The 15,406-nt window shown below is 41.6% G+C and overlaps 1 protein-coding gene across 1 annotated transcript in view; it reads right to left on the bottom strand.

The window, feature by feature from the left end:
* Window positions 1-15,145, bottom strand: part of si:dkeyp-14d3.1 (transmembrane protein 132C) — a 136,791-nt gene extending 121,646 nt beyond the window's left edge. Inside the window, exon 1 of the mRNA XM_034596552.1 lies at window positions 13,982-15,145. Coding sequence (XP_034452443.1) covers window positions 13,982-14,027 — 46 coding nt within the window. The 5' untranslated portion in view covers window positions 14,028-15,145. The remainder of the gene's footprint in view (window positions 1-13,981) is intronic.
* Between the last annotated feature and the right edge of the window lie 261 nt (window positions 15,146-15,406).

The following is a 15,406-nucleotide window of genomic DNA, read 5'->3' as shown; positions in this document are numbered from 1 at the left end:
ATAAAGCAGTAAGGATGGATGGATGGAGTGAAATCACCATAACAGTCAGAAGTCAGACTTGGACTTGCAACCAATGAGATAAGAGACACAATCTACAGCTTATTTAGATTAACCAATCATTCGTCATTATATGGAATGAATGATGTCATGATGATGTAATTATGAAATGTCTTATTTATGAAATTATTGACTGATTGGGATATATACACAGAACTCACATGGAGGGTATGTATCTCTGATGCTTTTCAGTTATTGAATTTCTGACCTGATCCACTGGGAACAAAACAGGTCAAGGTCCCTGCTCTAACTCTGCTGCGCATTCACAAAGCATCAATGTAGATAAAAACACAGCATCTCTAAATTAATTTGAACGACAAGATATTATGGTAGGTATCAGTTTTATGCTTTGGACCTATAAAAACGAGCTTCTCTTCCCCTCTGTAGAAACAGTGTCCGGTCTCCCCACACTGAAAGGAGCCTTTATTGCGGCTCCAGATGGACTAGCTTTAAATCTGCAGTTTAACCCAAAACCTGTCAAAGTGACGACTAACTCCAGGGAAGTGTGGCTCTATTTTTGGCCAGCGAAAGAAAGCCATTAAAGCAAAGGGAGAGAAATGTTTCTATTTCAGACCAGATCAGAAAGAAACAGCAGTGTGCTTTCACGCTCCTGACAAAATCTGTTAGGTTTAAAGAATTTTTTCCCATCTAGCAACATTTTGTTTTCAAAGCCTTCCTGTCCGGCTGCCAGGCTGAACTTTATTTCCATGATTGACAGCAAACGAGTGTATAGGAAATCCAAGAAGACGAGAAGGTTCCTCTTGAGGGAATACAGACGCTTTCTAATGTGTTGAAAAAAAAAATAGGTTACGAAGCTAATTAGAATTTTAGTTCTACAAACATTTCTTAGATGCGGAGCAGCTCTGCAGGCGGGAGCAGTAGAAAAATCTTTGTTTGAGTTAATCCTCAATAGGCCAACCTCAAGCACCACGGTTTCTCCTGGCTGAGTAAAGTTAGATTGAAGCCCTATGAAAAGCAGAGAAGGAAATGGTGCAGTAATTATTGTGAAGTCTCATTCTGTGGCTGTGAAAATAAGGAGAGGAGAAGTTAGGTAGTCTTGACATGTATCAACCTTATGAACCATTGCACCTAAAGCTCACCTGTCATGTTCACTCGAGCTTATATCTTGCTGCTAATTACCAGGTATTGACGATGATGAATGCTGTAGTCAGGAAGAGTAATTAACCCAAAACATACACTCACTTTTTCATCTGTATTTATCATTCATGTTATTATGAGGATAATAGCATACATTTATGTTATTAGGAAAAGTGTCAAAACACTATGAAACTGTATGGAGACAAATGAGACTACGGCAGCTGCCACAGTTATTAATGGGAAACACTGTGTAGGCCTGTTGAGCTGCTTTCAGACATGCACTGATCTCCACATAGATTTGGAACTGAAATGATCTGGAAATGTCCAAATCATCCGAGTCACTTGTGATCCTCATGTTCTATTGTTTTTCTACCCTTTGCATTTAAAAAATATCCCCATATTGTTATGTGTTTTTTTGTATCTGTCACAGTCACTCTTCTTTATCAGAACATTTTGATCTTGTCGGTTGATTATTAATGGTCAGTTAGCATCAGCAACTGGTTTGAAGAAAAAATCTCAATGAAACAAAAACGAAATACATTATAACGGCTGAGAACAAAAATCCATGGCCCTCTGGAATGTGTCAACCCAATATTCCACAGAACTCTGTCGTTATACAGGAAAACAGTGAACACTCAGGTGAGAGTTTTGCGTTATCACCTGATTGTTATCAACTTTACTCAGCTCCAGTGGAGTTGTTCAGCCGCTATAAGACAGTTGAGGTTATTGTGCTTCCAGGTGTAAAATATTACTATCTGTAACTTTGACACAACGGCTTCCTTTCATAAATCTGGTAACACACTAAAAAACCTGCTATAAAAACATCATCATGTTGACAGCTCTGCCAAAAACCTGTCTGCCTGGCGAGCACAACAGAAGACTGGGATATCTTCTTAAAAGTCTCCCTGAAAGATGATATATACGAGGGGTCGAACATGAGCTCGACTGCCAAGAACATTTTTCTTTAGGTTTATGCTAAATCTGAACAGCCGGTTTCCATGAAATTTGGTAGAGGGGACAGCGATGGCAGGAGGAATTAATACAATTTTGGAGCACATCCGGGTCAAAAGGTGGATCCAGGATATATTTTTTAATCCATTAACATAGTGAGGATTTTTGCAGCTTTTGCGTGAATGTCTTGAAAGCTAATTACTTATCCCTTTCGAGAAAATGTTGAAAGGTGCAGCTATGGCAGAAAAACACATTGAATTATGGAGGGGATCCAGATCAAGGGGAAGATCAAGGAATTTGTTTCTTTAACTTTGCGAGATGGGACTTGAGAATGATTTCTTTTCTCAAGGCCAAATAATCTCAGCATTTACTTTCAGTAAATTTAGGCCTTGCACCTTCACATTTCTTAAATAATTCTTGTGACTTATTCTTAAACCTGTGAAAAAACCAAGACAAACCTTATTCAGACAGTTAATACCCAGTCATTCTACACTTACCGATTTGGTATGAACCACAATGAGCTAAAAAGTCGATGGTTGGATAACAAATACGCGGTATCAGGAAATCCTGTCACTGCTCCATGTTGCTCTCTATAAACTAATAATCACATCAGGGTTTGACTGGAAATCAAGCTCTGTGGTTTTATTATGGGTGTTTTATTCTCATCAGCAGTACAGAGAGTAAATTAATCTATAGGATAGTCGTTTTTTAATTTGTGTGATTTTATTCAGTTAAGAGCATAATTTTAAATTTGTGTCTAGGTAGATAAAATGAGACGAATGAAGAATTTTGCAACCACAGTGTGTACAACTGCGGCTCCACTGGTTGAGTCCAACCACAGCCATTAATATGATTAAACCCGGTTCCTGGTTCTCTGTGTATCGCCGCTGCCCACTTCTTACAGCACAGCTCTATTTCTTATAACATGAAGAGATACAGCAGAAATAAATCACAAGTTCACTTCCCAGTTTCCTCTGTGAAATTGCATGCGACTCCAGATCCCTTATCAAATAATGGACAGAATTCTCCTAGATCCCGCGCTTCCAGGTTTTATGCACTTTGTATGCTTTTGTGTGTGGGAGAGGATCTGAACTTGTGTTTTTAGTTTTTCTAAGCGTTTGCCTCAGTGGCAGGTTCATGGTTACTTATCAGAGAAGTCCTTCCTCACTTCTCCTCTGCCTTCAATCACTGGGGGCTGCTGTGTCATAAGCTGGTTTCACACATGAAACTTTGCCGTTCACGTATGAAGAACACAGCAGGAGATTGGCCGAATCAGACCTGTTCACAACAACAGGAAAATGTCGCGGACATTCAGGCGAGGGGCGGCGTAGAGCAGAGCATGCAGGAGGCAGGTCATCTGCTGCAGAAATCACATGTTTTCATTTACAGCAAATCAACACTGGTGTCGGTCTCTATCACCAAAATCCCTCGAATCGTGTCGTCTTTCCATGATAACATTCCTCAGCATCTTCTGTGAATTTTCAGAAAGATTTCCTGCTGTACGCTCTCAAGAGCTAACTAGTGAAATTTACAAGGACGCTGACAAGAAAACTTCCATAAAATGGCCGGAGCAACTGACTCGGATATTTGCGTTCTCACATACAGCTGCTCCTGAAAATGTTACATGTCCGAGGTTCACGTCTGACAGCAGCGAGCATTTGCTACAGAATTAGGTCAATCTATGGTGGATGAACCACCCTGGCCTCCATCTCTGACACCAGACATCCTTAGTTGTTCTATAGATCCTTCAACCATATCATTGCTGTACTTTTTCCTCACTGCTTTTCCTGGCATGAATATTGTTGAGGCAGTCATGCTCTGGAACACAAGGTTGCACTGTTTGTGTGATATAATTCACATCGTATGCCAACGCGATATGTGCTTGTTTTTAGAAATGCAAACAGACATCCTATATGTGGGCTGATTTTGAAGAAAGAAATGGCAAACAGCTTGTAGTTTCTTCACTCTCACGGGCTAAATTAGACATCCTACACATGACATGTGCAATTAAGGATGGAGCGCAGATTACATCACTCTGAATGTCAGTGGTTGCCACAGTCCCAGAACATCTAATTACCAGGCCTTCACACAACAAGTCTTCAAGGTTCTCCGAGAACGCTAACAAACAGCATAGAGCAAGAGAGCAATAGTTATTGAATGCTGCCCCACAGGGCAAAGAAACACTTGGCAGCTGCTTGTTTGCACTTATCTCAAGCTTATACGAGGGAATGCCCTCTGAGCAAATCATATCAAGGCCTCCATCATTCGCAGTGCATCTGAGCCAGGAGTGGAGGAGGATGGAGTGAAATGTTAGAGGACAGCTGCTTTCCTCCATCTTAACACAAATAATAATTTCCGTAAATCGAAATCTTGATGGAGGAGAGATAGCCGTGTCACATAAGTGGAAAGTAGTTGTGTATCACTCTGTAAAATCTAATTCTGAGCTGGAACCCATTCAAATCGGAATATTGTTTTTGTCACGTTGTCACGTTTCGTCTCCTTTAAGAACACAAACTGCCACATGACTCCTGTGAAAGTATCATTATTCAAATCTATAAAACTCTTCACTGTCTCTAATGTAACGCTGCAGAAACAGCGCTGTCAGGCTTCTAATGAACGGAAAGCCAACCGGCACATTAACCTCCCTCCACTGCCTGCCAGAGAGGTTCAGAACTGGTCCCAAGGTTTTGCTCATTGCCGTCGACACAGCCCGCCTTTAGCTTACATTTCTGAACTTTCAACCCAGCATGCATACTGACAAACAGGAGTCAGTACGCAAACTTTAAGTCAGTACTGTTTTAAGAGTTCTCTTTGATTATACTCTCATTTTGTCTTGTGTTGTATTTTTATTAACTTTTGTAACCTCATTTAGAGAAAGTAGCAAAACTTCAGGATTTTACTTTGGCATTAATGCTTTGAGCTACAGGCTATATGCTAATATTCTGACAACAAGCTGATATTTAGAGGATATAATAAGTACAGCTAAGACAGGAATGATATGCGAACCTAAAGTAATGGACAAATACACATTTTGAAAGTGAAGGTTTCGCCACAGTTTCTTTCTGAGGGGCCCATGGATTTCTATACCAAATTCCATCACAATCCATCCCATCATTGACGTACGTCTCAGAATTTTAATGAGAGATGGGCCAACGTGGTGGACTGACCAAGAAACCATCCACAGACCCATTCCTCCAGCATGGCAAATAAAAAATGTAAAAAGAAACATTATAACTAACCAATATTCTAATTGTGAGAAGGTGGGAAATCCAGCATTGACATTTGCAATAACATCCTGATACAGTTATATTCCCAATTTGAATTTGACTGTAATATTATTTTAGGCTAATCCTTCGTTATCATTGGGGTCATTCTGCCTCAGCTTGGTGCGACTCGTTCCAATTTGAGTGAAATGAAAGGCCTCTGGGTTAAGGGGAGAATCTGCAGGCGCAGATAGCGGTCCAGAATGAGCTGCGGCAGGATGCGCTATGACTGCCAGCGCTGCCCCTCCTGGCCTGGGTGAGAGCACTGAGCACCACAGGGCCAGAGCCTCACACTACTGCCACACTGTCTACGTTGTGACCGGACATGGGGCAAACCAATCCTTGCTCGTCATCAGCTTACTGTCCCCGAGCAACGAGAGAAACAAAGCAGCCTGCAGCGCTCCAGGCTGCCAAAAACTGAAGGGTGGAGGCTTGTAGACAGCGATGGTGAGATGACAGCATGAAACAGGACAAATAAATATCAGGACAAAGCTCCTTAGATCCTGGAAGTCAATGCTCACAAGAGGACTGTTGTGCTCGGCGAGTCCACTCAAAGGAGTTCATTAGGTTAGAGCTACTCCTGCCAAACTAACTTGTACACTGATTGTACTCGGAGGTGGCCATTACTTAGTCACACTGATTAGGAACCAGTGATTGTGTCAGGACTGATTGGGGACGCACTCGTACACTGGCATTCCAATTACACCAAGTACCATCTGGCCAATGGTCAAAGTGTACTTCAGGCTTTTTACATTTAACTGAGTTGTAGTAAATAAACAAGTGATTATTCTGTGAAGGCATTTCCATCGAGATCCAGCTTTAAAACTAAAGCAGCAAAGAAACATCACGTCAGTACGACAAAAGCTAGAAGTGATTTTAACTCTCCCTCTCCTCAGTTGGTCCAATTTGGATTGAAACTCTGTATTTAACAATCTGCTCCGTCCCTGACGAATACAAAAATAAATCAATGAATGTAGATTTAAAGAAAAGTGACGATGCCATGAACTCAGCAGGATATTTTACAAGCTTCAAAAGTGCTCATTAAACTACTGTCTCTATATACCTCAATCACATCTTTGGCATTTCTCCACTGCAACTTATTATTTATGAGCCAACATACTTTATGCACCAATAAATCAGCAACAAGCCAATATTGGCCAATATGCAGACAAGATCACTGCATTGCAGCAGCCAATGTAAACTAAATCATATTAAACTCTACAGTTCCATCGCCGTGTAAAATGTTATATGAAAATACAATATGTGATAATGACAATGTATGGTGTTTATGAATGGAATTACATCTTATGTGAACACACTTTAAGTAATTGTTTCCATTCATTTTAATGTTTTTTTTTTTACTTTTCATAATTAAATCTTTACATCAATTGATTTGAAGTTATTGGTGGCTGAAACCCCTGTGATAGTGCTTTATAGTGCTTTCAGTCGACGTATGTTTATTTACTGATACTTTGCATCTTTTATCTAATTGAAAAAACATTTACTTTATTACATTATATTAATGATATTAATATTAAAAAGAGTATAGCAACTGTAACTTCAGGATTTGTCATGTAATGTACAAATGACTGACCATAACTCCTGAAGATACCATGACCTGGATGAGAATATTCACAGATATACAGTAACTGTAAATCGCTGCTGTAGATTGTAAAAAGCAGAGATAAGAAAATATGCATTTGTCTCATCATTCAGAGTAAAACTGTCAGTTTCAAACACAAACAAACCACAGTCCACAGATCTGAAATGTTAAATGTGATGTCAAGCTGCAGTAAAGCCCAGAGCTACTTCACTTACAATAAATATGTTAATTCCAGACAGTGATTTGCTGTTTTTATAAATCTAAAAGAGTTTTGCATTAGGTTAATGCTCTTTGTTTCACATTATAAAATGTGCTGTGTCAGAAGCACTTGTCCGTCGACCATAATTCATTCTTCACGCAGCTGTACGTTAGTTTGCTGTCACAGATGAGAGGGCACGACCGACTCTTCGGCCTTGTCCCAGCCACAGCAGACAACAGTGATTATTCAGAAACAGCTTGAGTGATAAAACTATTATATTTCAAAATTAAAATTCAATGGTAGTTTTTAGGGGCCACTGGTCAGCATTGTAATGCATGAGCAGTCCACTGTGAATCTAAAAAAGGGACACGGCTCTGGTTTTAACATAATGATTGTCGGATTTTCACGTAATCTCGCCAATCAATCAGCCAAGCCACAAAGAAGTCAATGGGCCTTGACAATATGTACCTGTCAGATCATTGCCTCTAACGCATTAAGCTCTGATGCCTCTGATAGACGCCGACAGCTCTGCACCCAACCAAGTGCTCCGCTCTCGCAGATGTAGTGACAGCCTTTTGTCCGGCCACCTGCCTGTGATTACTCAAATCAAAAATGCATAACCAAGTGGAGTTATAGATTCATCTCCGCTGACAGGAAGACAGCAAGACCTGGCTGAGGAGCTGCTTTTAAGAAGCTATAATGTAAATGGCAGGAGAAACAGAAAAAAAAAATACACAGTAACTGTGATGCAAAAAGATTTTAAAGAGACGATGATTTCGAAGTATTCATGTTACTTTTCATATTTGTGCCTGCAGGGAAAATGAAATAAAGTTCCTGAGTGTATTAATGTTGTTTGAGCCGGAAAAATGTGGGATGTGTGGGATGCTCGCTTTGTTTCCAGAGAAAGCTCCCAGACAGACTAATGACGTTTTATTAATGCGCTGAAGTAATAAAAACATAATCCACTTCTTAATCTGGTGGGATTTTTATTTCTTTTTAATATCATGTGACTCAGTAGTTTTCATATTACAGTTAACAGTGAACATGCCCTTTCCTCCAACTCTGTCAAGCTGTTATAAAAAGCAGCACAAAAATGTGCAGTAAATAGGTTAAACACAACAGTATAAATCTGTAAATACATAGGGGTTTAAGGGCCGTTATCTGCAGAAAATATCTACCATCATATCTCAGCACTATTTAGATGTCAATCATTTACCTGTGCTTGTGTCAAAAGCTCACAGAGAAAACTAAGTGTACACATCTTTTTGGTTAAAAGTACACACTTGATCCTGCATCATGAGAATACAGGAGGTGGTCACTGGAAGAGGTCATGTCAACCATAGAGCTGCTGCTGTGGCTCACCTAAGTTTCAGAAAGCTTTCGAGTGTTAGGTATGAAAGTCAAAGTTAAAAAAGTTTTTTTCATTCTACCAGACATTTATCTCAGGAAACTTAAGTGTGATCTATTTAGTGACCTCTTAAAGCTGCTATCAGGCCTGCACTGAACTCTTTCTCCGCCTGGCCCCCTAGTATAAAGTCTGCAGAATCCGGTGTGAGTGCACTGTAGGGGATCCCTCGCAGGATTCACCACAAGCGAGTCGGGGGGTGATGGCGCTTCTCACACAAGACAGACCTTTAAACACTTTTTTAAAAGGAAATATCAATAGTTCCGGGTAAAAAAAAAAAATTGGTGTCACACGTGTAGAAGACACTGACAAAGATGTCAAGAGAGTTTGTCGTGAAAAGACCCAACGCCTGTGCCGATGTGCTGTAAATGAAATCACGTGATCTCTGCAGCAGAATCAATAGGTTACTTCCACTGTCTGCTGCACCATCCCTCACCTGCAGAGAATTTTTGCTGTTGAGAAGAGAACCCCCCCCCCCCCCCCCCCCCCCCCTGCATTGTCCATGTGTGAAAGGAAACCTCTGGAGACAGTGGAGACCCAATCCCCCTCAGATCCTCCACAGGGCATGTCTGAAAATAGCTTTAGTTGAGAGTTTTAGCCACGCTAATGGTAGGGTGCTAGGGATGGCAACAGTGCTTAGGTCCAAGGAAACACTGTGCACACATTCATAGTGCCCAGAGGGTGAACCCTGTGATTTAGGCTTTTCCATGACTTTACCTCTAGTGCCACCATGAGGTTGACATTTTGAGTGAGATGTCTTGACAGCTACTGGAGGTGTTAGAAGGACATTTTGTAGAGATGTTCAGGGTCCTCAGAGGATGATTCTTCATGACTTTTATCTACCTCTCCTCGACCTTGGCATTTCTTTCCGAGGCGTATAAGGACAAGTCATGAAATAATTGCCTAAAAATAATTCTTCTTCGGTGCTGCAAAGATATTGTACAATCCCAAGATGACCAACTTTCTCATCGGATCCCCAGAGTCATTGCTTTTGTGGATAGAGAGAATGATCTTGTCGTTACTGCAAAAGCTGTGCAACATTAAACATTGGCCATCCACTGTGTTTATAGCTCATTCCAACCATCCAGTGTCACACTGATAAACGTTCAATCAAAGTTGAAATTGTTTTCTTTTAATACAGTTTGTGCTACAAGTTAAAACCCATCCAAAAGTTAGGAACTTTGCGAATTTTCATTTTTATTGCAAGATTATACCAGATAGCCGAGGCTGGTTGCATTTGCATATATACTGTATATCAACTATGACTTTGTGTTTACTTTCTTCTCTGACTCAGACAAAATTAAAAGACTGCATCGGCCAAAGCTCAGCTGTGGGAGGGGGAGAGATACAGAACAGGAGGACGAGGAGACAGAGAGAAAAAGCAAGAGAGAAGGTGATGAGGATGAGAGAGGAAGAACAAGTAGAATAGAATAAGTGTAACATCCCTGAGCTGTTCATCACAAACAAAACCGGACCTGGTCACATTCAAACATTGTAGGTCTAATTACCACAGAGGCATATGTTCATTGATAATTACAGTGCAGCCTATAGGCTCAATGTAACAACACAAACCACCCTGCATAGTTCTAGTTGTTATTATATTATATTATCATTATACCAAGCCATGTTACATAAGATGTTATTATAGGGTTTAGGGCTATTGCTGTACCATGTTTTGCTTCCCAGCATCAACACGACCTTGAACTGAATTATGAGCTATGAGCTCTACACCTAATAAGTGAGTTTATGATTACCATGAATTAGTTTCTGTATATCAAAGTATGAGTTAGAAACAGTGCGCAGCCTGATGTGAGCTGGTGGTTTTGGCTATTCTCCCCCTTACTGCACGGCATCAGACAGTCTGGCTGTGAACTCCCCCGACAGATTTATGAGGAGGAGGAGGCCCTCTGTTCAGACACAAAGTATCCACTGATGAGAGAATACCAAAAACACCGCATCAGCACGTTTGTCAATTATTACAATGACACCACCACCCCTACACACCACACACCACCCCAAAGCAACCCCCCCCACACACACACACACACACACATACATATCTCCACAGCCCCTCCCTGCAAAGCTTTTACACAGATTTCCTCTAGTCACCTTCCCCTAATCATGAAACTTGATTAAATTGAATGTGGGATCACGGCAGTTATAAAGAGCCAATTAACACAGTGCAGATGGGCTTCGTGGAAATATTATGGGATATTATGCTGATGATATATGAATTTATGGGGGCAAAAACCCTCTTTTGACTCAGTGATTGGAAAGCGACGATGTACGCCTCCCACACACACACTTTTAAGTGTAATGAGCTTGAAAGAGCAGTACAAGGGATTTAGATGAGGGTCCACCCACTCAGTGTGCTTCATATAATGGTCATTAAACAAACAAAAGTGCACAGTGTGACACATAAACACGTAGCGTGAAATATTTGTGATGGTTGGTAATTACACATCGGAGGAGTTAGAGCCCAGCGTGTGCCGTGCTCTTCTCCTTTCTCCTTCCATGAAGAGTAACTATATGGAAAAAACACGAGCGACACCAAATTGGATCTGAGGGGAGAAAAAAATCTGCCTCTTTTTATCAGCGTACTCCGTCACAAATCTCAGAAGTGCACCACAGCGCTCAAAGCTCCAAGCCACGGATTGCGTCTGTTCTTTTTCATGCTCTCAGACCCACAAATCAACACCACAACTGAGTTATCACCACCAAAATGACATTACAGGTCTTTGTCCGGAGCAAACTCATTCAGGACGGAGGCTCGTTTTAAATTTTTGCGACCATATGATCCTGACACAATGACAACAGAGAAACGTGAAAAGCTTGAAGCAGAATTCTGAATTTTTACTTTTCAATTAGACCTCCTGGAATTCATTTAAGATCTTGCAGTGTAGAAATATGAGAAAAGAGTGTTGACGGAGTCAGTCCAGCTGATGGTTTTATTTTAATTAAGCATTGAATATCCATGCAACTATTTTCTGTCAGGGAGTAAACACTGTGCAACCTGAACCAAAGACAAATAGACATATTTCTCTATGGGTGCAAACAAACACGTTCTGCAACCAATTTATGAAGCAGAGCATGAAGACAAACATGATCAGTCTGCTCTCAGCTGCAAGGTAACATTTTGTTTTGCATATAACTGTGTTTCGCTCCATTGATTCGGGTTATATTTTCCTTTTTCTGTCAGTTTTCTAACAAGATGCAAGTATGTCACCCCTCTCTCCTGCTTCCTGGTCCTTGCTTGCTCAAGGACACGGGTTGCGATGCTTAAAGAACTGCCAGGGGAGAGGGAAGAGAAGCTGGATGTGTGCCACAGCACTGGGGGCGCAGGACCACAGCGGTAGGTCAATCTGAAGACGGTTACAGATGAAAACTCCACAGAGGAAGAGCCTAAGAATCTCTGCGTGATTAATAAAATGTTAGCATTTCAAAAAAAAAAAAGAAGAATTAAATAGCCTACAGGACAAGCCGCATCCTTAGACTGGGATATAGAGGCATGAGGACAGACGCGTGGCAGAGAAGAGAGACAGCATGGGCTGTGTGCTTAGTACTTAAAGATGTAGACTGAAGGCTATCCTTGCTTGATCCCCTTTTGGATCTCGTTAAGCTCGAGGATAAGATGAAGCGAGGGAAGATTGGATATTCCTCTCAGGAATCCTACCTCATCAGAACACACCTTGTGGCTTCGCTTAATAGAGAGGACATGATTTTGAAAATATAAGGAAAAAAGGCCAGTTCTTTTGTTAACTTCCAGATCTTAAGGATTTATCTTCACTTAATCACAATGACATTTCATTCAGCAGATATTTTTGGCCATATTGCAACTCCCTGCCCTGCTAATATCTCGGCTTTTCTAAAAACAAGGGATGCAGTCGCAGTCACACTAGCACCACGAGATTTCCCTCCTTAATTATGGCCTCAATATGCTGTGCAGGCATTTTTCTGAGCGTGGATCTGATCCTCTCATTTCCTGGAGTGTGATATCAATTTCCATCACTATTCACAGTGAGAGGCTGTGTCCTGTAGCTTTATGACACACAATGCTCAATTAGGATCAGACTGTGTATGGTTACTGAGAAGGCCCTGGCATATGGCAAACATCATTACCGCACTCTTCCAGCCAATGAGTCAGCACTCATAACAGAGACGCTGTCAAACACGAGTCATCTTCCGAGCCCTGACAAAGCAGCCTCATCAAGGTGTGCGTGCACAATGGACGCGTGAGCTGCAGCCTGAGAGGGTTTGGTGGCAACTTTCTGAAATAGCATTTCCTTCATTTTACAGGTGTTTCTTTTCATTGGACCATAACTGATCAATTATTGACTGTTGGCTTTTATATGAAAACAATCAATTGATTATCATTATTGGTATGAATGCAGAAAATGAGGTATGATCACTGAATTAGACAAATGCTTTGCGACTGATAAATCCACTAATCATGCAGCCTCAAAGCTCGATAGATAGATTTGAACTTTAATGGTGCACAGTGAAAAGTTCCCTCTGACAACAAAGACAGCGGCTAAAGTCAGGTATAATCTGGAGACAATATTAACAATCGTGGGCTGGAAACATTTCCCAAACACCATTCTGGTTTAAAACCCTTTTCCCACCAGACAGAGGGGGTTCATTAGCCGGACCCCCAGCTGCCCTCAGATCTGTGTATTGTGGCTGCAGGGCAGAGGAAGTTAATGCTGCTCTCCTCCATGTGACACTTAATGACTGATGCTACATCATGTGCACTGAAACTGAAAATTGCATCGTTTTAATTTCCAAGAGAGTCAGTAGGAAAGTTTTGTTTTGTAACATGTCATGTTGTGATTTCAGTTATGAGGATCTCTCACCACTGCAGGTCTGGGTGACTTTAACAATTAAATAATTATGAGCTTTAGGATGAATTTTAAAGTATTAATCCAAGAAGCCGTGCAGTGATGAAGCCCCAGTGCTTCTGTTGCACAAGTCAATCCATGTCACATTGACATGTTCCTGAGATTAATGATATTTAAGGTCAGAGCTGTTGAACCAGTGCAAAGCCACTGAGCACTGAGCACTGGTGACCGCAGTGGATTAACAAATAAAATATAACAGAACACATATAATATATAGTAATTCTCATGGAGCATAAGTAAATTGCATGCATTCAGTATAACACTTAATGGCACTATATTCAATCCAGTAATTCCAATCACAGCAGACTGACATATAGTGGTGAGTGACAGCATGTTATTGCCTGGCCTCTCCTGTCTCTCAGGTAACCTACAGTTCATATAGGGAATGCATCACGTCTGCCTGTATAGTGTTTGTTTGCATAAAGACAGAGAGGAAATAAAACTCATATTATTGAATTAAAGAGTGGACTAGAAGACGCATAGGCAAAAAGGCTGAAATGTGCTTACCTCCCAAAAGTAACAGCGCAGCCTGAAGCGCAAGGATATGCAACATGTTTCTTGGAGCCGGTGGGAAAACAAGGATCCCCCAAAAAACTAAACAAAATGTATGGAAGCCGAAGTGGCTTAATTCAAAGACAAAAATCCTAGTTGCTGCATCGTGGGTAAAAAATGAAAAATAGTCTTTTTTCTGGTAAAAATCTCATGTCTCGTCCAGTCATTTGTGCCAATGCTAAAGGATCATAACGCGTGTGAACAAGAGTCTCTTTTCAGTAGTGTCTCATCAGCTGGGTTTCTACAGGAACATTGGAGATGTGTGCAGAAGGAACTTGCGCGCAGCTTTGCATCACTCTTTGGAGCATTACTGGAGGAGCAAGCGCTCATAGGCGGCTGCTGGAAACACAATGGCACGTCTGCTGCGATACATGTTCTCAAAGTTTTATCCCAAAACAACCAATCTGAAAATGCATCCAATCTTTTCCCCCGCAGTTGATCGGATTGTCTCGTGTGTATCCTCCACCTCAGGCTCAGCCGGCTCCCTAAGTTGGATGCTGCGTCGCGCCCACGGTCCAACAATTTGGCCCGAAAGGACGCAGCTCCCACTGCGGTGAAGACTGTGAAAATAAATAAAAGTAGACAACTTCAGCATATATCCACACCCAGGCGAGCTTAGGGTTTGGTGAAGTTCCGACAGAGCGCAACTCCGGCAGCAGCGGAGCGCAGCGCACAGAGATCTGCTCCCGGAGCCAAAGGTTCCTCTACCTCCTCCGGTCAAGACTTTGGCATCAGGATTTAATATTCTGCTAAGAAAAGTCCGATATCAACCCTTCACCTGCCTTGTGCTTATGTAGACAAGCTGTAGGCTACAGGTTCAGTGGAGCTGGCGCAGAGTGAGTCCGTCCAATGCGCGTCGAGAGGCAGAGAAGGAGCGAGCCTGTAACTGTAGCTCTGGCACACAGCGGGGGGGAGTGGGGCGCACCGGGAGCGCACCATGCACCGCGGAGGGAGCTCAGGATGAACATAAACATTTAACAAACATCACATTAATCTAAATAAATTCACATTAAACCTAAACTCATCTCCCTCTAAGTCCTCAAACAGAAGAGCCACAGCGCCTTTTTTTTTTTTAAGCCAAAAGTCATATCTTCACATTTCTTCTGAATATGTTTCTCTCTCGACACCGTCACCCTCCTGTGCATGAAAAGAATGACAGTAAAACTTGTTACCGGACATCAGTTGATGTGCATGAATGCACCACTTGGTGGGCACTGGCGACCCCGTGTGGTAGGAGAGCGGAACTTAAAAAGAGACGCTTTGTGCAGCTCAGGTGTGGAGGAGGAGATCCGGAGGCAACACATCTGTCACTATAGAGATAAAATTAGAAGTCTGTAATTCAAGTGAATAACTAAAAAAAGACTCCAGCATTTATGGACT

This window comes from Hippoglossus hippoglossus, chromosome 9 (genome assembly GCF_009819705.1).
Source record: "Hippoglossus hippoglossus isolate fHipHip1 chromosome 9, fHipHip1.pri, whole genome shotgun sequence".
In the NCBI taxonomy this organism is placed as follows: domain Eukaryota; kingdom Metazoa; phylum Chordata; class Actinopteri; order Pleuronectiformes; family Pleuronectidae; genus Hippoglossus; species Hippoglossus hippoglossus.
Note: the sequence above shows the minus strand (reverse complement) of the source record. Positions and strands in the feature narration are given on the sequence as shown.